This window comes from Lemur catta, chromosome 5 (assembly GCF_020740605.2).
Source record: "Lemur catta isolate mLemCat1 chromosome 5, mLemCat1.pri, whole genome shotgun sequence".
Classification (NCBI taxonomy): domain Eukaryota; kingdom Metazoa; phylum Chordata; class Mammalia; order Primates; family Lemuridae; genus Lemur; species Lemur catta.
In genome coordinates, this window is record NC_059132.1 from 56,175,704 (window position 1) to 56,197,738 (window position 22,035).

The window sequence follows — 22,035 nt, forward strand, 5'->3', positions numbered from 1 at the left end:
CCTGTAATTCTTTTAAAATGAATAATGATGAATTTCATCAGACATATTTTAACAAATGATAAAATAGTTTTATATGTCAATATTTACAGGGTGTTGGAAGCTACATTCTTTGAAACTATTCACATTTTGGTGAAAGTTTATATATGTCAGTCTAACATGTGCAAAAAGCTTTTACAAAATTCTTTTAGGCTATATGCAAGTAAAAAATTTGAAAACTCTTTTTGTAGCTCATCTTGCTCTTGTTTTCTGACCAAAAATCAAGGGTCAGTAATGTGGCAAACTCTTTCTGGTTTAGTATTGGTAAATAAACTGATTTATTGATAGACATAGTTCTAGTAACTCCTTGTTCTATGGGATTTAGGGAAGAAATTTAAGAATTACTAGGTCTTGATATATGTGACACTTCTCATAAGGGATGATAGCCCATCACATTTTATTTCTTTTTAGGCAGTTATATCTTCACTTTACTCATCTTTGTCTCTCTACAGTGGGTGGAGGCACTCACTGTAAGGTATTATGTTTCTGTGTGTGTGTGTGTGTGTGTGTGTGTGTGTGTAATATCCAGACAGACAGCACTACAGTAGTCCCCACCTTGTCAATGGGGGATATGTTCCAAGACCCAGTGGATGCCTGAAACTATAGACAATATGAAACCCTATATATACTATGTTTTTTCCTATGCATACAAGCCCCTGACAAAGTTTAATATATAAAATAGGCACATTAAGAGATTAACAGCAATAACCAATAATAAATTAGAACATTATAACAATATACTATAATAAAGGTTATGTGAATGTGGTCTATCTCTGTCTCTAAAAATATCTTATAGTACTGTACTCACCTGTATTTGGACCATGGTTGACCACAGGTAACTGAAACTGTGGAAAGTAAAACTGGGATGAGGAGAAACTAATATATTTGGATATGTAAATGTATGGTTTTCATGAAGTTTGGAAGATTTGGTCATAATTTATTCAAATATTTTTTACCTCAATCTCTTTATCCTCTTCTTTGACTCCAATGGCACTAATGTTAGACCTTCTAGTATTGTGTGATAGGCCTCTCAGTCTCTGTTTGCTTTTTTCCAACATTTTTCTCTCTGTTTTTCAGATTGGATATCTGAATCATCAAGTTAACAGACACTTCACTCCTGTCATTTCCATTTTGCTAGTGCACCTATCCAATGCACTGTTGATTTCAGTTACTGTATTTTTAAGTTCTAGAATTTTTACTTGTTTCTTTCTTACAGTTTCTATAAGTCTCCACTGTGAACTCGTATTGTTCCATTCATTTCAAGAGCGTTTATCTTCATGTCTTAGAGCATAGTTAAAATAACTCCTATAAATCTGTCTGGTAATTTCAACATCAGTTTCATCTTGGGGATGGCATTTGTTGATTGCCTTTTCTCTTGAGAGTTGATCACATTTTCCTGGTCCCTTGCATGTCAAATATCTTTGAATTGAATTCTGGACATTTTGAGTATTACATTGTTAGACTCTGTGTCCTTTGGAAAATACTGCCTTTTTTTATTTTACCAGCCGATCGACACAGTTCTGTTTTGTATGGTGTGGGCAGTGGTTCTAACATTAAGTCAATTTTCTAAGTGTTTGCTATGCTGCTTTGAGTCCCATGCTTGTCCTGTTTAGGGGTTAGTCTGGGACTTGAGCAGTGGTTTATATCATAGTTCAATTCTCAAAGCCTTTGGTACCATTCCACACATGCACAGCTCAGGGACTTGCGCTGGGTCATACACAGAATCAGGGTGTCCTCTTCTTCAGCTCTCTCCTCTCTGGGATTCATCCCACTCTGTCCTGCTCTTAAGACCTTTTTTGCATTGTTTTGGCCAAAACGATTGGACTCTCTTGGAGTTTTAGCAGCTTATGCTGTTGCAGTATAGTTCCCCAAGACTGGGGCCATTCTCAGGGCAAAGCAGTGAAAGGAAAAAATAGCAGAAATTCTCCCCACATTCTTGGGACCATGAAGGCCCCCCGTTTCCCTACTTTTCTGTCAGTAAGACCAGGTTTCTCTTGGAGAAACTTTAAGCTGCCTGTGCTGCTGCTCACTGTTCTGCCACACAGTTCTTGCCTGTGGCCACCCTTGGAAAAAAAAAATGCAAACAAAATATAAAACCTGGACATTCCCCACCCTCTCCTATTTTCAGGGGCCCCTTTTCCAGGTCCTCTGGCCAAAAAGAGGGGGTTTTCTTGGAGTGTTTGCTGCCTGTTCCCCTGCACAATTCTGACCTCAGGTCAACTCTAGAGAAAAAAAAAAGAGGAAAAAAACCCCAGAATCTTATTCAAGTTTTCAAGTTTTGATTCATCACCTCCATTTACCTGCTATCGTTTTATCTTTTGGAGTCATGTAGTTGATTTTTGTGTTCTGAGTGCAGTTTAGAGATAGGTTGGAGTGGGATTCTTCCTTCTTGACCATCCCTGGTCACCCCCTCCTCTTTCTGAAGCTCTCTCTTGTTTCCTTTTTTCTCTCTGTTTCTCCCATATCTACCTTTTTTTTTTTCTTTCTGCTTTACCCTCTTTCTCTGTTTTCGCTTTGACTTTGGGCTCCTATGTCCAAAGAGCAGAAAGAAGGAACCAATAGTCTTTTGGTGATCTAAAGCACAAGTTGAAAACTGTGATTGTGTTAAAGTAATACATCAAAGTCAAGTATGAAAGTAGATCCAGGAGGCTGGAGAAACGTGAAGATGCAGAAAGGGGTTGGAGGAGAATGCTTGGGCCAAATCGAGCACCTGGCTGTTTTACGTCAAATGGTCGCATTTGCTCTTGGAAGCAACTCTTTTATCTCAACCTCCTCCATGGCTTAAACAAGACCAAAAGGGCAATGTGGGGACATAGGGATAGAAGGGGCTTCTCCTACAGCATAGGCACCTGAAAGGGGCCATGGAGGAGGGAGGGGTGGGAGCTGCTTTCCAGCAAAGGGTTCTTACTCACATATAGCTAAGGGAGTTCCCACTTCATGGTGGAGTAATAGAATAGAGGTTCGTCCTGGTCAGCATTCGGAGTCTATGATCTTATGACTTCACCCCACCATCCCAAGCCTGGGCACAGAGCCAGCTTTCAGGATACATGTGGGCTTCCCCCATGGCCTCCGTTTCCACTGGGCTCCGTTCTGCTGCAGTGGTCCCGTGCTTGTGGCCCCATGTCCTGAAGGGCTGGCTTGTCCCCGTGGCCAAACTCTCCACTCCTCAAGGAGATCATGGTGCCTGGAGGACACTGTCTGTGTCACCTCCATCTGTGTAGCCCCAGCAGCCAGCACAGAATGCAACTCAGAACATGTTCTCATACAAGTTTCTTAAGTTCCTGAATAAAGAAGGAATGAGTTCATGTATTGGAAATGGGAAAACTGAGACTCAGGCAGCTTAAGTAACCTGCCCAGACTCGTGTGGGTTGTCAGTTGAAGGGGTTGGGTCTCAAATTAGGTTCTCTGATCCTCCAAAATGTTTTTTCCATTATATCAAGTCATGAGTCCTAGCCTCTTATCTTTAGCGGTTCCATTTAGAGAAGAAATAATTATACTACAAAGCTGACCAGGAATGGTTCTGAGGAGTGGTACCAGCAGAGGGCAAATGGGATGGTGAGGTAATTTCTGTACATGGTGGTTTATTCTGCCCTTCTGCATTGCACCCTGGATTTGGTGGAGATTATGGGGAGTAAATATCTCAAGAAGGATTTCTTCTGTTTTTGTGGGATTCTGGAAGACCTCTTGGTGGAGTTGGGATTTGGGGAATGAAAGCAACGATGCCAGGAAGGACCCTTGAGGCAGTAGAAAAAGCAGGGTCACTGAGTAGGAGAGGGTTGAGGTAGGGCATGATTGGGACATGGTGAGTTGTCCCTGTGATATTTGGGTTCTCTCAGGAGCCCTGAGCTAAGGTGAGAGCTAGGGTGAGATGCTTTTGAAAATCAAACTGAAGCATTTGCTTTTCTTCTCTGCAATGGGACATTATTAGAAGTTTTAGAGGAATCAAAATGACATACATGTTTTTTCCAGTTTCATGAAAAATTGAGAGTGTTCTTTTACTTATGTAATTCTCTGTTCTCTCCTATTCTGATTACACCATCTCAAAAATCAGAGACTCTCAAAACGTCTTTGCAGTAAAAAGAAAATGGTGCCTTTTGTTTGCTGTTTGGTGAAAAGCTGGCTCCAGAAACGCTCTATAGGAAAGTAAGCAAAAGATACGAAGGCGGCAGGCACCTTGGCAACGGGAATATGTCTCTTAGTGAAACGACTCCCTGGCTTGACTGAGCACGGTTTGCTTCCAGCCCACTCATGCTCCAGCTGGGAAGGAAATGTTTTTTAATCAGCCTTGGTTTTTAGATATGAGCATTGTGCCTAGCAGACAGTAGGAAGTGAATGAATGAATGAAACAAACATGTTCAATAAGCCAGTAAGTGAATGAATGGATGAATACTGTGATGGTGTGTTTCTCCTATACATACTGTTGCCCAACTAGTAATAGTGAATGACCAGATTACTTCTCCCAGTGATTGGTAGTTTCTTGGGAAAGGAAAGAAAGTCATTGAGTAAAGAGAATTTAACAGTCTAGGACAGTCTGATCTGACGGTAGTTTAACAAATACTCTTTAATTTGGGTGCACTTATAGAGAAATTAGTCTATTGTTACTTTATTTTTTGCAGAGAGCTGACATATAAGCCAGTTGCTCAGCCTTACCATGAGAAAAGGTTTGAAAGTCTCCAATTTTCTGTCAGTTCAAGTCTGTATCCTATTTAATGTTAGGCTCATGATCTTCAGAATCCCTTGGACCTGGGTCTCCCTTAAAGAATCAGAAGAGAAACTCTGACCAGTTATTTCTGTGTCTTTGGCTAGAGAGGAGAACTCTGAACTAGCAGAGGAACTTTTCAGGAAAACTGAAAGACCCAGACCTTTTAATACCATGAAAATATTATCAAAGTAGCATTCTCCCTTACTTGTTTTATGAACTTGCCATGAGGGATTTACAAAGCCCTTTGGACAATGTGAAGTTTTTTAAAAAGTCTGAAATCCTGAAGCAGAAAGAGTAGTGGATGGCCCAGAGGTTTACATTAGCAGGAGCAAGTGTGCTCTTTTAAATCATGGGAGGAAGCCACTGTGATTCCAAGTGGGAAAAACTAATCTTGCATCTTCTTTTAAATGAAAATTTGTCCTGTGAAAATCTGGCATTCAGCCTGATCTGGGATGGTGCCAGTGAGTGGGCAGGCAGTGAATGGTAGCTAATTAATTAGTCAATCAGAAAGTATTTATAGAATTCTCTAGGTATATGGCACCACGCTGGACTCAGTGGGAGATGCAAAGAAGCATAAGATACAACCTCAGCCCGTGAAAAGCTTGCAGCCGGTCTCTTTGGGAGGCAAGGTGTACATGTGCTAACAGAAAAGAAAGCACAAGGCAGTATTTTAATTGGGTAATATGTTTTACATATACTAAATATGTAATCCAGACAAACAGGCTATTATTCTGGGTTTATCACCATTTACATAGTGCCATGGGGTGTCAATGTTCAAAGCAACTATGAAAGCTGCTTTCATAACTGATTAGATTGAGTTAGCAAAGGGCTTAGCAAACCTTTTACCACTGAGCATAAGATGGTTTGGGTGAAGAAAATATGAGGGATCAGGGAATGCTATTTTCCAAAAATCGTTGTGCAGAGATTGTGTTTGTGTCCTTTGCAGAGGGCTATTTAAAAGCAAACAAGTCATTGTAAAAATGTTTTTTAGAGGGAAAATATATGATTAAAAAACTAATTACAACCAAAATTTCCATTTTATAATAACCACACATACACATAGAGTTGAGAAAATCTCATTTAGGAATGTTGGGGGAATAAATACATGGACAGAGGAAAATGAAATACTGGAAAAAAAAAATAAGGGTATACTGACCCGAAGTTCTCAGTTAGTCATTTTCATCGACTAGGTCTTCTAGATGACTTCTTAACATGCAAATATGGTAACTGTTCCTACCGAGAGCAAAATGAAATGGATTGTTTTAATAGCAGTAGCTAACATGTTTATCACTGACCATGTTCCAGACTTTATATACCTTTATACTTCATAGCAACCCCATATATAGGTAGTAACTGAAGCAAAGCAAAACTAAGCTCTTTTTTCAAAGTCTCTCAGCTGGTGAGAGCCAGAGTACAGATCCCAGTCTGCTTCCAAAGCCAGGGCCTCTCTGTACTATCCTAGTTAAAGATAGCAAAACAATTACGACCTTAAAAAATATTTGAAAGTATGTGAAACTCTCCTTTTCTGGAAATTGTTATGTCTGTCTTAGTACTTTAAGCGTAAACATTGTGCTATGGGCATAAGATTGGACATTGGACATAAACTTCGACAGTATTTGAGGATGGGTTTTATAAGATGACCTAGGAGAAAAAACTTTTTAAACAATGACAGCCATCTTTTCTCCTAGGAAAATATTTTCCTTTTTTTAAAATTTTAAAAAATTTTTAATTACTATGAATACATAATACTTGTACACATTTATGAGAGGAAAATATCTTCTTGATTCTAGAATACTTATTATTCCAAGATAGCATATGAGAGTATACTGACTGGCTATGTTCTTACTGAAGTGTATGAAGTATTTGCAAATACTAGGAGAAATATGATGTGAGAAAAGTTTGAATTGTTTAAATATTTATAATACTAACTTATTTATTTGGAAAAAAACTTGATTTTTAAATTCACCTAGAGACAAACAATTTGCAAAGCCCATTTTTCTATCTTTTCCACACCTTTTGAAAATCATTTATTAAAAAAATAGATTGACAACAAAGCATTTCATGATGAATATTCAAAACACTAGGGGTAAAGAAGATTCCAAAAACTTCCTCCAGGGAAAAAGCACAGGTTATATCCAAAAATCAAGAATCAGAATGGCTTTGGACTTCTCAACAGCAAACTAGGAAACTAGAAGACAGTGGATCAATACCTTTAAAATTCTGAGGACATGTTCCAGCCTGGTATTCTACACTCAGCTAAACTAGCAATGAAGTGTGAGGGCAAAACAAAGATATTTTCAGACTTGCAAGATCTCAAAAAAATTGACCTTTCATGTACCTTTTTTTCGGAAGAAAATGCTCTTCCCAATTAAGGAAGTACACCAAGAAAGAGGAAGACATAGAATCCAGTAAAGAGGTCATACAGGAAACAGGTCATTAGGGGAGGGCAGGGAAATCTCTAGAATGAAGATGACAGCAGATCCCAGGTTAGAGATGTGCAGCAGGCCTACGGAGCAATCATGAAGATTGGAGTAAATCTTCAGAAGAGATACCTCTGAGAAGAAAGAACCAGTAGAATTCCAGATGTGTTTGGCCCCATGGAATGGAGACTTATACAACTGGAGGAAGTTTGGAGATGAGTAATTTTAAGCATATAGGAAACAGAAGATGAAAATAATGACTTTAGGAAAATAGGTAGTGCAAAAAATGGAAAACAATCTTTGTATAACTCATGACTCAGATGCAAATAGTCCTAATTGTGTTAACACTGGATATTGATCTAACAAAAATTGTGATATAACATTAATGGGAGGATGAGAAAAAAGAAAGTATGCATGCATATGGTAGTGGGGATTGGGCAAGAAAAAAGTAAACCCTCATATTTTTGGTGGGAATCCAATGGATAATGCCTAACACTGAAGAAAAACAAACAAGACACAGAGATAGAAGCACATTATTTAGAGATAAGGAGGTGATTACCAAAGGAAACAGCTAAAATAATTCAAAATGGCTGACTCTTGAGACATAGAATGAAAGGGGGCAGGCAGGGCACTGCTGTGATTTTATAAGAACCCTTGTTTTTATGGGTGAACTACTGACTCTTTAAATTCTGTGCATGTCTAGCTTTGATTTTAACTTTAAAAAAGGAAAAGTGAGGGGAAAATCCAAATAAGACAAGGATGAGTGTACTTCTCATTATAGTGAAACTCAAAAGAGAATACTCAAAAATTAATACAGAACAAGGAATTAAGGTTAACCTCAAGTGTAGTTTCCCAAAGTCTTTAAAAGGAGAAAGTCATGAACTACGATGTCCCTTCCTCTTTCTTTCCACACACCCTCAGACTCTGGTCCAGTGTTTGTGTGTACCCTCTGACATCTCCATGTGCTTAGCTTCCACTTAGATAGGATGACTAGAAAATGTGGAGGGCCAAGTTTGAACTGCATCATCTAACCCAGTCTCTAAATTCTCCAGCTGTGAATCTGGAGAATTCTTATGCTCCTCATGTGATTCTTAGATGATATTTCCAGCCACGTTGCCCTGTCCCCTTACTCTGCTGGCTTCCTGATCCAGACTTCTCTGTCTGTCCCCCTGGCTCTGGCTCATTCCTTACCCTGACCTTGCTATCTATATTCGCTTTGGCTACCCTATGCATTTTCTCAATCTAATTCTTAATTCCTGGCTTCCACCTCCTTTTCATAACTTGGCTAAATCCACTCTGAAACACCAAGGCGGATGGGACTGCCTGGGAGGAATTTGGAGGATCTGCAGCTCTGTTCTTACCTCCTTCTTGAGAGCCAGGATAGCAGCTGAGGGTGGATGTGGGGACAGAGAAAGAGTTTCAGGAGAAGAGGGCATGGTCATCTTGGACCCAGTCATTCTCCCTGGGAATGCGAACATGTACCCTGGTATATTCTTTCTTTTATTTGATATTTATTCTTCATTCTCTCTTAGAAGCTGTTCTAAAATTTTAAACCCAGAGGCATCTTTCCAGCTTCCTCACATGAGCTGTATTTTGACCTCTTTAGAGGCTAAGGCAAGACCTCAGTCTTGCTCGTGGTGATTTTACATGGAGTGACATATGAGTCACTTTTCAACTGCATTCCTACCAATCATCCCAGCCCTGGAGTTTATGGGCTAATTCCTGTTGTCTTTCAACATACGGAGCACTATTAGATGGTGTGAGTTTGGGTCTTGTCAGGGAGTCTGATTAAGCCACAGTCAGAGACAGAAGTCCTAAGTGTGAAATGTAACAGGCGTTCCCAAAACAGCTTGATATGCGAGTTGCTGGAGGTGGCTGGTGCGTTTCTGTTGGGGGGTTGGGAGCTTGCTAACAAAGCAAACACATTTTTTTCTATCTCGGGCTAGGTCTATGGCGGTAACATTTGGCAAGTTGAGTAACAGGGAGCATAGATAACTGTGAACAGATGGACAACTATTAAAAGATTTGAGGGGCTTTCATCATTTCTCAAATGGCCTTCACCCACCTACAGCATGCCTGGTTCCCTTGCAAGAAGATTACGTAAAGGATTCAATTAAATTTCTTCTTTCTTTTTTTTTTTTTCTTCAATTGCGATGGAAGCAAAAGCTCTGACGTGAAGAGGAAAAGAATAGATGAGAAACTTCTAATTTTGAATGCCCTTAGGATTAGATGCTGATTTCAGCTGCGCAGAGAACACTGCCCCATATTTTGAAAGAGTAACTGCTGCCAGTTTCAGGAGAGATGACTTTCCAAAATAGACAGCGAACTCCACTATCCGTAGCTGATGGCCGTCTGACATTCGGACACAGAATGATAGAGCTCTACACATAAGTGTAACCTTGAAAAGTGTATAAGTATAACATTGCTTTTTAAAAACAGCACTGGCACATCGTCATTGTATTTAAGCTTGAAACTAATGGAATACAAAATACAAAAGAGAAATGCATTGTCTGGTGCTCTGCAGAAATATAAAATATTCACACATCTGAGAGCAATGACATTTACCTGTATTCTAGGGCAGCAGTGTCTCTGAGTCAGAAGCCTGCTGGTCCTCTTTTGCTCAAAACGATGCTTGCAAAGTTCTTAAGAGTGAGAAGAACTCCAGGCACTGATTAAGATGAGGCATGTTCTATTCTCTTTGGGGCAGCAGCCTGCTCTTGCCAAAAGCAGTTATAAGTTGGCATGACCAAGGTTATGGTGGATCTCATGAACCTGGCCAAATTAGATTGGATTCCGTTCCTCAAAGGTTGTCTTAATGATATGTAATTGAATAGGTCAGTAACTTTGAGGTATTTACCCCACGCACACTCATTTAATTATCTGTTTGGAAGCAGGAAGGACAGATACTCTGCCTCATTTTTATTTCCAGTCCTTTAGTCAGTTTCAATCCCTATTTATCCCAACCAAGAGTGCAGGGTCACTGAAGATCCCCGTCTCTAAAAAATCACCCCTGCCCCAAGACTAAATTTTGCCTAAAGATAACCAGCAGTGTTACAAAAGGAAAATAACCATTTTTAATACGATACATTCAAATCCCACCATTCAGCATAATTAACATTTAAAATAATTAGGCAACAGAAACACAGAAAAAAAAATGAATAATAAGTGGAAAACAATTAGCTCTTGGAGGTGATGGCCTCGTTGCCTGCTCAATGACGCGCAGTTTCCTAAACTCATCGTTCTCCTGAGCTGGGCTGTTTGGTTGCATGTAATTGAATAAGCAAGGATTATTAGAAGGTTTAGTGTCCCCTGGAGAATTGTATTTTAACAGAAAGAATTACTGGAAGTAGTTAAAACATGCTCCCACCATTTAGCAGAACAGGAGTTGACAATATTAATTTTGAGATATATGCCCTCGGGCTTGTAAGTGCGTGCTGTTCATAGATTGTGTCCTGTAATGAGGAAGCGTCCAAGCAGCACTTGAGAGCCGTGCAAAGGGAGTGAATATCTGTGTATTGCATATTGGGCTTGTAAAAATCACTGAACTGAATAGAAAATAAGCTCGATATAATTTGCTGTTATTTTTGTTCCAAGTTTTAGGTTCTTTTGAATTTCACGTGTTTTCCTGATGTGTAGAAATACTCGTTAGGTAATTAAAGCCATTCCGAATGATTTTTATTTTCCCCCTTGCTGCTGTTAAGCTTCACGGTGTCGGTTTGCTAGTACTCCCTGATGCTCACGCGGGCTCCGTTTGTGCCTGTGCTTTTCTAGAATGGCAGACATGCAGGAGCTGGTGCAGAGACTGGAGCGAGCCATCAGCCGCCTCGAGGTGCTGTCTGCAGAATCCCACAGGCCCCCTGGCGACTGCGGGGAAGTCAACGGTGTCATCAGAGGTAGGGCCACACACTGTTGTCATTCCTGGTCTGAATCTGTTCCCGTCATTTAGTTCTCAAGAAATTTTTCTGTCTACTTCCTCCAACTTCCCTACTCCTTCCTTTATACATTGACCATGGCATTAACCAGAGGCAGACAATCTCTGAAAAAGAGAAAGGAAGAAAACCTTTCAACCCCATAATTCACAAAATTTACCAATATCTGTGCCTCTTGGGAGCATAAATCCATGGGCCAAATGTCATTATTCGTAGTGCTTCTGCTGCTATTCCACACTCAATGACTAAATATAATATTGACGTAACTATCAAAAAAGAAACTAATCTTCCCGGTTAGAATGTAAATCGGAAGGAATTATCATTATGTAGATTTTAAGTTTAGAGAGAACGAGTCATTAAATTTAGGAGCTGCAGTTTTGAAGGAGGCTAGTCTGATGAGAAGCCAAATATTACATTGCCGTAACAGGGCCCTGTCACATGGTTCTACCTTTGCCTGCTCCTAACCAACTACGCTTTTAAAACTATATGCTAACACCACACTTTAAAAAAAGATTTTTAAAAATTATATGATCAAAAATAAAAAGTTAGCTATGTTTCTTCCTTTTTTTTTTTTAGACAGAGTCTCACTCTGTCACCCTGGCTAGAGTGCCGTGGCGTCAGCCTAGCTCACAGTGACCTCAAACTCCTGGGCTCAAGCGATCCTTCTGCCTCAGCCTCCCGGGTAGCTGGGACTACAGGCATGTGCCACCATGCCTGGCTAATTTTTTTCTATATATTTTTTAGTTGTCCAGCTAATTTTCTTTCTATTTTTAGTAGAGACGGGGTCTCGCTCCTGCTCAGGCTGGTCTCGAACTCCTGAGCTCAAACAATCCACCCGCCTCTGCCTCTCAGAGTGCTAGGATTACAGGCATGAGCCACCGCGCCCGGCCTTAGCTATATTTCTTTAAAAGGGTACTGTGTGTGTGTGTATGGAAATTCTCCAAGTTATCTACAGTAATTTTTCCAATTGCTTCTTGTCTAAGGATGTATGTAGTTTAACGAATAAAAATATAGGACACCCACTTAAACTTGAATTTCAGGTAAAGAACACATTTTTTATTTTTGGTATAAGTTATGTCCCAATTACCGCATGGGCTGTACTGCTGGATACCCACTTATACTAAACATGTATGCACTGTCTTATCTGAAATTCAAATTTAACCGGGTGATCTGTATTTAATATGGTAACTCTGTTCTTGTCACATGTGCATTTCCTCCTTCTCTGACCCATTTTGAATCCTGTCAGTCTTTGGGGGGTTGAGAAAAGCCTTGGGGAAGAGGGGGCTTCGGAAAAAGCTTTCACCAGGACAGACCTACATTGGTGCTTCTAGAATTTCAGGCGTATTTGGAGCTGTGCCTTGTATTACATGCCATGGGACAAAAATTACTGTGTGAGCACAAATGTGCTGGCTGGTTTATTTCCCCCCTGAACATAATGAAAATTAAAATGCTGTGAATGAATTGAAAGGGGGTGTTGTTTAAAGGAAGGCTGCCAGGAGCCTGTAAGTTTTTTTCCGCACCAACTGAGACACATCTATGATTTCATTTTAAGCCTCTTTTTGTGAACTATACAGTTGGTGTATGAAATTCAGTAAACCTTATTTGTAAGAAATATTTTCAAGTACTCTTCAGTAACTTTGTTTCATTCTGCTGTTGGCATCAGGTGATTAAAGACATTTCTCTAAACTGCTGACCACAAATATAAGGCCTATAAATACACAAATTAAGTTAAAATACATTTTCTGGGAGATTGTACAGTATTGCTGAGTAAAGACAAAAAAAAACCTCAATGATTTGAACCTCACTGATTCAAAGAAGTACTAGACTGAACTTTGTATTTTATTTATAAAAAAAGAACTTTTCTGGGAAAATTAATACGTTAAGTAGAATTTGAGGGCATACAATTAAATTATTTGTTTATTAACAAATATTTTCTCATCTAACAAATCATTTCAAACCAATTATTAAAGCAAAGGCTTTCTGAAACAACTTAGCCAGCAATTTATTATCTTACTTGAAATGAAGCAGGGTAACTAGTAAAATGTTTGAATGATACCCATCCTGAAAACATTTTACTAATCCTCAACAACATCATTTCCATTTATTCTTAATCAGTAAGTTTGGGTAATTTTCTAAATTCTGTTTTTAATAAAGCTTTAAGAACAACCTTTCGCCTTAAATATAAACATCATCATTATGACACTGTTATAACTAAGTTAAATTTTTTTTATTTTAAAAGAGACTTTTAGAAGGAACGCAATCCATTATAAATACATAATATGTATAGATCAAAGTACTACCCTTGGATACGGGTATTAAGATGTGTTTTATAATGTGAGGGTTTTTTTTTCCTGACAATCAGGTAAGTTCAGCTCAACAGCTAAAGAAATATATTTGCATTTTTTTCCATGTGACAAGCATGTGCTAGGTGCAAGGAAATCTAAGATGAATTATGTAAAGTCCTAATCCTCCAGAATCTTTGGTCTTGATGCATTACTCTTCAGGGCTACAAATGCTTTGATTAGGGAATGCTCAAAGGATGCAATTTGGGGAGAAAGACAGGTCTGCCCACAGGAGGTGTGAGCAGAGCTGAGTGATGAAAAGAAAATGGAAAATATTCCCTTTTATCATGGTACCTTCTGCTGTGTAGAAGTCTCCGTCACATTTCTGAAACTTGCTCCCACTTTAAATAGTCAGCAGAGATCCCTCAGGCCTCTTCCATAGCAACCAACAGGTTTTCCTGTTTCCAAATGGATCCATAAGGAACCTTTGGACTTGTGTCCCTTTCGTGCTCCAGAAGGTGCTATGTACTGTGCTTTGGACTTTAGGATAACTCAGCTTCAACAGCCTGCTCAGCAGTTAGACTACAGGTGCACAGAGCTGTACATACCTGTTTCCATCGTCCTCTGGACCTGGGGGGAAAAAAGAAAGAAGGAAACTTTATCCTGTATTTTGTGAGCGTGGATGATATATTTATACAATATGAGGAAGAGGATCCTACTAGGTTTTGGTTTTGGTTTCAATAGCCTGTAGCGTTCAATTTGTCAATATTATGTTTCTCAAAATTAGGGACATGAAATCGGGGACTTAGATTATTTTCTGTTAATTAAAAGGCAGGAAAGAAATGTGGAGCACACCGGTTGGGCCGTTGTCACTTGGGCCGTTGTCACTTCAGCTTTCACAGTAATTTGGCTTCAAACCCGACAGGTACTGGCTCAGCAGTCATTTTCACTCTGCCGTGGCCCTCTCCCCTCCCCCTGGGGAGTGAAGAAGGAACAAAATGAGGGACATCAGCTTTCTTTTCCTCCTTGCCTAGAGGTCATTAGTACCTTTTAATTGTCCTGGGTAATCTTGGTAACTATTTTTAAGGTTGTCATAGCACCTGGGCAGGTCGTTGTAGAAGAAAGGACCCTGGCTTTGGGTGAATGGACTAGGTTCAGGTTTTGGATCTGCCTTTTATTTTGTGTATAGCTTTGGTCCAGGTACATGCTCTGTTGGCATGTCCATTTTCTCATCTGTCACACTGTGATGGTACTACTTTCCTCCTTGGGTTCGGAAGGAAGGAAATCCTTACGTAGGTGGGAGGATGAAAACTAGGAAAAGAATGCTTTCCCAAGCTGTTGAGAAGTGTTTAATAAATACTGATTGAGTGAGGGAATGACTTAATGAATGAATTAGTGAGAATGACATTGGTGATATTAAACTTCCATGTTATCTATGACAAGACAGACAGTCCCAGCTTTTCATTAAACTACCTGGGAATAACGAAATGCTCCTCTTCCAAAGGTGTGGCCCCCTCCGTGGAAGCCTTTGATAAGCTGATGAATGGTATGGTGGCCGAGTTTTTAAAGAACAGTAGGATCCTTGCTGGTGATGTGGAGACTCATGTGAGTACTTTCCTCCCCTGTTCTCTGTGGAGAGTTCGAAATGACCAGCCCAGACTCTGCCAACTCGTTTGCTGTGGATGAGATCTTATTTTTTTTTTCACCCTAGCTAGGCAGGTGGTGGCTAAAACATTCCTTTACACATTCATTCATTTAATCATTCCCGCAATGCCTACTGATTGAGCATGGCCTGTTCTAGAAGCTGGGAGTATAGGGATGAACAAGATAGACCAAGTCCTGCCCTCCCAGAACTTTCACCTTTGTCTGGGGAACGAAAGCAGGGTAATGATACAGAAAGTGCCAGGAGCAGGGATACTGCTTGAGGTAGGAAGGCACGTCCAAGGAGGTGACAGCTGAGCAGAGATCTGAGTGGAGGGAAGGAAAGAGCCTGTGGAGTGACGTGGGGACGAGAGCTCCAGGCAGAGGAGACAGCAAGGCCCAGGGCAGAGGTCTAGAGAATGGAACCAGCTTGGCATGTTCTCAGCGGAGCAGAAAGCCAGGGAGGCAGTGGATGAAGGACAGAGGTAGCAAGGGCCAGAGCACAGCGAGGCCTTCTCGGTCACAGTGAGGGGCTGGGCTCTCATTCCACGTGTGATGGGGAGCCCCGGGGGGCACTGGGCAGAGGGCGATTTGATGTGTGCTTTAAAAAGATCCTCTGGCTGAGCTGACTCAATCAGCAGCCACCCTTCTTCTTTCCTGAAAGTACAGCCTGAGGATGTCACTTGACACCCGTTAAGGTCACTACTATCACAAAAACAGAAAGTACAAGTGTTGGCAAGGATGTGGGGAAATCGGAGCCCTTGTGCACTGTTGGTGGGAATGTGAAATGTTGCAGCCACTGTGGAAAACAGTATGGTGGCTCTTCAAAAAATTAAAACTGGAAGTAACCATGTGATCCAGCAATTTCACTTCTGAATCTATGTCCCCCATAATTGAAAACAGGGTGTCAAAGAGACACCCATGTTCTTAGAGGCATGATTCACAATAGCCAAGAATTGGAAGCCACCCAAGCGTGCATTGACAGATGAACTAAGTGTGGTCTGTACCTACAATAGAATATTATGCAGCCTTAAAAAGGAAGGAAATCCTGTTACGTGAAACTTGAGGACATCATGCTAAGCGAAATAAGCTAGACATAGAAAGACAAATACTGTATGATTCCACTTATATGAGGTCCCTGGGGTAGTCAAATTCATAGAGACAGAAAGTAGAATGGTTGTTGCCAGGGAGGGGGGAATAGGAAGTTGTTCAGGGGGTACAGAGTTTTCGTCTGGCAAGATAAAACAAAGTTCTGGAGATTGTTTGTACGACCGTGTGAATACACTGAACACTACAGAGACGTACACTTAAAAATGGTTAATATGGTAAATTTTGTGTATCTTACCACACTTTTTAAAAAAGTACAGCCTGAGGAACAGCAAAATCATAGAATTTGAGAATCTGTGGTCTGGAAGAGAACTTTAAAGATATTTAAGCCAGCCTCCCAGTTTTAGACACTTCTTACACTTTTAAAAATATTAGTATCACCCCTGAGGTTAGTCATTGTTTTCATGCGTTTAGTGTAAATCTAATGTCATAGCCAAACCAATTAAAAACTTAAAAAGAAATTTATCACCAGGTTCTTCTCTTTCATTGGCTGTTGTTTCTCGCAGAGGATTGAATTCCAAATCCGTCTGCCTATAGATTTCTCAGCAACAAGACAATTGTGGTAAAACCATTTTCAGGATAGATTCACAGAAAATCTGATTCTTGAGTAAAGTTGTGGTTTGGGGTTAAAAAAAAAAAAAAGTAAAAAGGGATTCTCTGTCCTTCCCCTAATTAGACATCATATGCAACACCCAATACCAGTCTTCCAGGGGATCCAGTAACTCTGGTTATATCAGGGCTTCCAAGAGTGTAATTAAATAGGTGCTTATCTCATCACATTGCAATATATTTGTTTGTCACATCTAGGAAAAACAAAGACTCTTCTCACAACCTCCATTTTTATTAAATATTTCTGTTGAAATACCCATTGGCAAAAGAGGAGAAGCTTTGATATATATGAGTTCCAGAAGAGTCCGTGCACTAAGATGTGTCCATTTCAAATGTATCACTGGCTCTATCGTTACTCCGTTCTCTTCCTCAGTGTTTTTGTTTACAAGAAACCTTGTATGCAGCAAGATAGTGACTGAGCATTTTCGATTCTGAGGCATGATAATTCCTGAAAACTTACATATACAAAGGAATATTATCCCCAATACGCTAAAAGACATGCTTGAGTGATTGATGAACATTTACTCTCTTGAACATTGTCACAATAATTATTGTAGCATTATTGTTCCTATTAATTAATATTGACAGACTTCTGAGGTACACAGTACATAATTCATTAGAAATATCTCAAAAATTCTAGATAGAAGCTTTTTACAAGAGAATAATGAGCCCTATAAATAAGTATATTTAAATTTGCATTTTAAAAATTGTAGGAGTTGCATATTGTCTTCAAATTGCATAGTAAACAGTCCCTTTAAATTTTTGTCAGAACAAAGTAAGTTATAAAGTGTAGCTTCATTTATGTTAAGTTTTTTCTCCTCTCCACTCATCACCCTGTAAATAGGATGACTCAGATGAAAGAATATTCTCAACAATGAATGTGTAATGCATAAAGAAATTTATGTTTTCCACTAGTTTTTAAAACACCTAAGAAAGGAAGGAAAAGAAAAAATAAAAGAAGGAAGGAAGGATGGCAAGCAAGCAAGAAAAGAAAGAGAAAAAGAGAGAAAGAAACCCTTGTCATCTGAAAGTTTAGACTCTGGCTCTACAACACAAAGAAAAGTACAAGCAGCTATATAGTCCATCTGCCTATTACTTTAATACTTTGAACAAGTAGTTTATTTTTTTTCCCTCTCTTATAGAACCATGTGTCATTGGCATTAAGCCTGCAGCTGCTGCCTCTCACATAAGCCAGAAGTGGGGGTTGAACTTTATTCCAAGAACACACCTGTTGCCTAGAAAAAAAAACCTTGCATACCTGATTGCACAGGATGGAAATTTGAGAATGACACAAATGTGCATCATGTTAAATCCTGTGCCTGTGCTTAAAAGCTATTTCTCAGATCCTAATAATGAATAAGGGCAGCCAAGCTATTATTTAACGTCTGTCTCAATGTGTTGGCTGCTGGTTGGGCTTAATTTACTGAACACTCAATAGTCTATTGACAGAGCAGACCACAAAAAAAGGGGAACTAATAGCTACAATTAGGAAGCTCTGCTGAACCAAAGAGCATAACAGGTTTAGAAAAGATTAGATCTTGTAAAGCCTTCTTGTATGCAACATAAACCAAAGGGCTTATTTAAATCATTCTTCAACCTAGGAACACTGACACAGCTTGCACCCCCTTTTAAAAAGAATAAACAATGCATAATTTTATAATAGATGTTTAGGGTAAATAGTCTTCAATTTCAAAGGGAAGAATCCTCTAGAAACTGGGCCTACGTAATACCAAGCCTTTGATTGGGCACCATTTATCCGTAAATGGACTAATATGATTTTTTTTTGTTTTTTGTTTTCAACAAAGCTGTCCTGTTGTTATTCATGGTATATGGAACTAATGTCAGGACTATTTCTAAGTGATTTGACAAATAAGAAGCAACTGCAAATCATAGCTCTTCCTAACCCAAATCCTTTTTGGAGACTTATAGAATTTATATTTTAAATGTTTCTAGCAGTCTGGAACATTTATTTCCTATTCTTAATTAAAATGGATTTTTAAAACTTTTATTAATTGTTTAATGAAATGATAGAACCACAATTTGAACAAAAGGGCAATAAATTCAACCAAGCATAACACACATAAAGCATAATATGATTAAATCACATGCCACAAAATATTATGGCCTTGAGTTCCCTGACTTTATAAAGGGTGAACATCATTAGGCAATGATTACAGCCTCAATTCTGATGGGTCATGATGACTATACTAGATATTCCTAGTATTTACCACTTATTTATATCATCTACAAAATGTTTTGTTCATTTTATGCCCTGCTGGTTGGGTAATGAGTTCGGAGAGTTGCAAAGTGAGAGAGAAGTCTCTCTTCCTCTGACCAGCACTAGCAATTTGTATATTAAATATATTTGGATTTTAGAGCTGCCTCTACTTTTGACAGCATGACTTTGAGCTAGTCCCTTAACCTGCTCCTTAACAAAGCAGGATGACATGATACCAAGGGCCTTCTGGCTCTCACAGCCTGTGACAATGACTCATAGGTTATAACAGCCTTAAAACATGAGGGGACTATCTGGTTTCCAAGTGAAGAGTTTGCAATTGAGTGGCATCAGCACCATTATAAAAAGCATCTTGAACCATGCCAGGGAAAAACCACGGGAAACAAGTGGAAGGAAACCTGTGTAAAGGATACACAGAACACTGAAGATTAGGTTTCTTTCTGCTTTACTATGGTGTAGAGGAACATCTGACTCCTTCATTTAAAAAGCGCCCTAGGGCTCCGTGAGTCTGTGCTTCCTGGTCCTACAGGTTGTCACTTCTTCCATTAAGTGGACCTTACCTCTGGAACAAATAATAACCTTATATCTGGAATAAATAATGCAAAAATATCTGCATGTTAATTTAGTTTACTAATTGTATCTGTATTCTTCCAATTCTTTCGGTTTTAGAAAACATTCGTAGGTAATTTGTATTCACTAAAAAGGTGATCACTTGCATTTTTGGTGATTTGGAATCTGGGTCTATATGGGGTCCCCACTTTCCCCCGATTATCAGAAGCACCAGTTTGGGGTTGACTCCACAAACCAGCCCTTTCTACACAGATCTCTTCACTTTCCCACTCTGCCTTCAGCCAAGTTGGTTCTTCCATTAACTTTCAGTTTCCTGCTAATTGTTTTAATGTGAACATTTATTTTTATTATAACTAGATGTAGAATATCTTGGCAATCAATCGCAAGCCCAAAGGATCTGTATGTCTTTCAGTTTCTCCAAATGGCAGAGATCCAAAAAATGACTTGCATAAGGAATTCTGCCTCTGGATTTCAAACAGGCTTGAAATCGGGCTTCTCCTTTCTTGTTGTCTTAACCATTAATGATAGTCAGAAATTTTGGAGAACGAAGCTCTTAGAAATCATCCATTCCAATTTCATACCCCTTTCTTTCTTGCCTGCTTTCTCCTTCTCTTTTTCGTTCTCTCTCCCTTCCTTCCGTCCCTCTCTTTTTTCCCTTTCCTTCCTTCCCTCCTTCTTCTCTTTTTTCCTTCCTCCTCACCTCCCTTCCTTCTATCATCTTTCTGTCTTCTGCAGAGAAGGAAACTGCAAACCAGAGAGGCTTAGGTGATGTGTTGAAGACCACAGAAACCCAGTGGCAGAGCCAGGAATCTAGTCTTGACCCGTCCCATTGGCTGACGCCTGCTTTGACCTGCTGGGTAACTGTGTCTCCCACCACCCTTGTGGGTCACTGGTTCCCTAATGAGAAGCAAGTCAGCACTGACCTACCTCCTTCTTCACTCCCTATTTCCAGAATAGGAGGGTAGGTCAGCCTAACACAGGTTCAGGCCTAGGGCCAAGGAGAGGGTGGAAGGCCACTGTGTCTCATGGTGACCTCCAGGAGAGAACTGTGTCCCTCATGGGTCTTCACTTCTTCCACTTCATCCTGGCCCAATCTCGGCCCAGTCACTACTTGTTGTGCTGTTGGCACTGAATTTGCAGGATTCAGAAAGGTCCCAGGTAGATCAGCCTCTGTTATCATTTCTTCCCAGCAATGTGGAGAATTTTTATTCTCAGCCCTGAATACATACTTTGCTACCAAACGTATGCTTTGATTCACAGCCCATTTCCTGCTAAGTCACTGGCCTTAGTTGGACGTCCCTATGACTATTTTTTTACTTAAGGAAGTTTGTTTTCAAAACATGCAATCCTCATCTCTCTTGCTGAGCATTCTATTAATGTAATAATTTCATAGCACGCTTAGAGCTTAGGGAACTGGCCAGTAAGAAACTGGACTTGGAATCAAAACATCTTTGACAGGCCCCAAGGCATCACTAACCACCAGGATTGCCCCCTTCACTCTACCAAAATGAAAGGTCATCAGAAATATTTTGCTGAAACAATGGATTAGGTTCCCTGAGTTTCTAAAGTTAAGATGATACCTGCTTTTATATTTTTTCTTCCTGGACAGCAAATATGCTTTTTGACAAACTCTTGCCTGAGTGTTTTTCTTTCTGCTTTTTAAATAATTTAAGTTTTGTAATAAATAATTGCATGGGTTAAAGAATTTCAGTCAGGAAAAGCACTGCGTTGAGAAGTGTACCGATTTATATGTGCATCCATTTCCCTCCCTACCCCTAAGGGTGGCTAGTTTTCAGGTTTCTTATGTATCCTTCCTGTGTTTGCTTTTGAAAATATATTTATTCTTATCACCTTTCTTATTAAAAGTCACCTCATTATGTACACAGCTTTGCACCTTGTTTCTTCACTTAACAATGCCTTCTAGAGATCTGTTCTATCAGTACGTATAGAGCTTCCTCATTGTTTCTTACAGCTTCATAACACTCCTCTGTGTAGGTAGAGCATAGTTTATTTGACTAGCCCCCCCACTGCTGGACACTGGGACACTGGGCTGTTTCTAATCTTCTGCTACAGTGCATAACCTTGTACGCACATAATTTCCTACGTGTATAAGTAGATCAGGAGAAATTCACCAAAATGGGATTACTGGGTTTATCACCCAGGGTCCTGGAAGGATACAAGTAGCATGGTCAAACTTGAGGCAAGTTTAACAGAGGGACTTTACAAAGCTATCAGCAGGGTTTCAGGAAACAAAAAATGATGAAGTACCCAGCACTACCAATAACAGGAGCCTCTGCTGCACCAAGGCTCAGAGAGGCAAGCTCAGGGAGCAGGTATCAGACCCTACAGTAGAGACACAGCCAAGCCCCAAGACCAGCAGGGAAGAGCCATGGAATAAAGACCCCCTCTCCACTCGCCTCCCGTGGCCCAGCCTCCTGCCGGGACTTCCATTGGCTGAACCCCGTGAGAAGCCAGGAGCCAGGGAGCCTGTGGGTGCTGCTGT

The 22,035-nt window shown here is 39.9% G+C and overlaps 1 protein-coding gene across 1 annotated transcript in view; it reads left to right on the forward strand.

Annotated features, from left to right (window-relative positions):
- Positions 1–22,035, forward strand: part of CAP2 (cyclase associated actin cytoskeleton regulatory protein 2) — a 124,841-nt gene that overhangs the window by 8,026 nt on the left and 94,780 nt on the right. The window contains exons 2-3 of the mRNA XM_045551844.1: positions 10,930–11,051; positions 14,874–14,974. Of these exons, the coding sequence (XP_045407800.1) occupies positions 10,931–11,051; positions 14,874–14,974 (222 nt within the window). The 5' untranslated portion in view covers position 10,930. The remainder of the gene's footprint in view (positions 1–10,929; positions 11,052–14,873; positions 14,975–22,035) is intronic.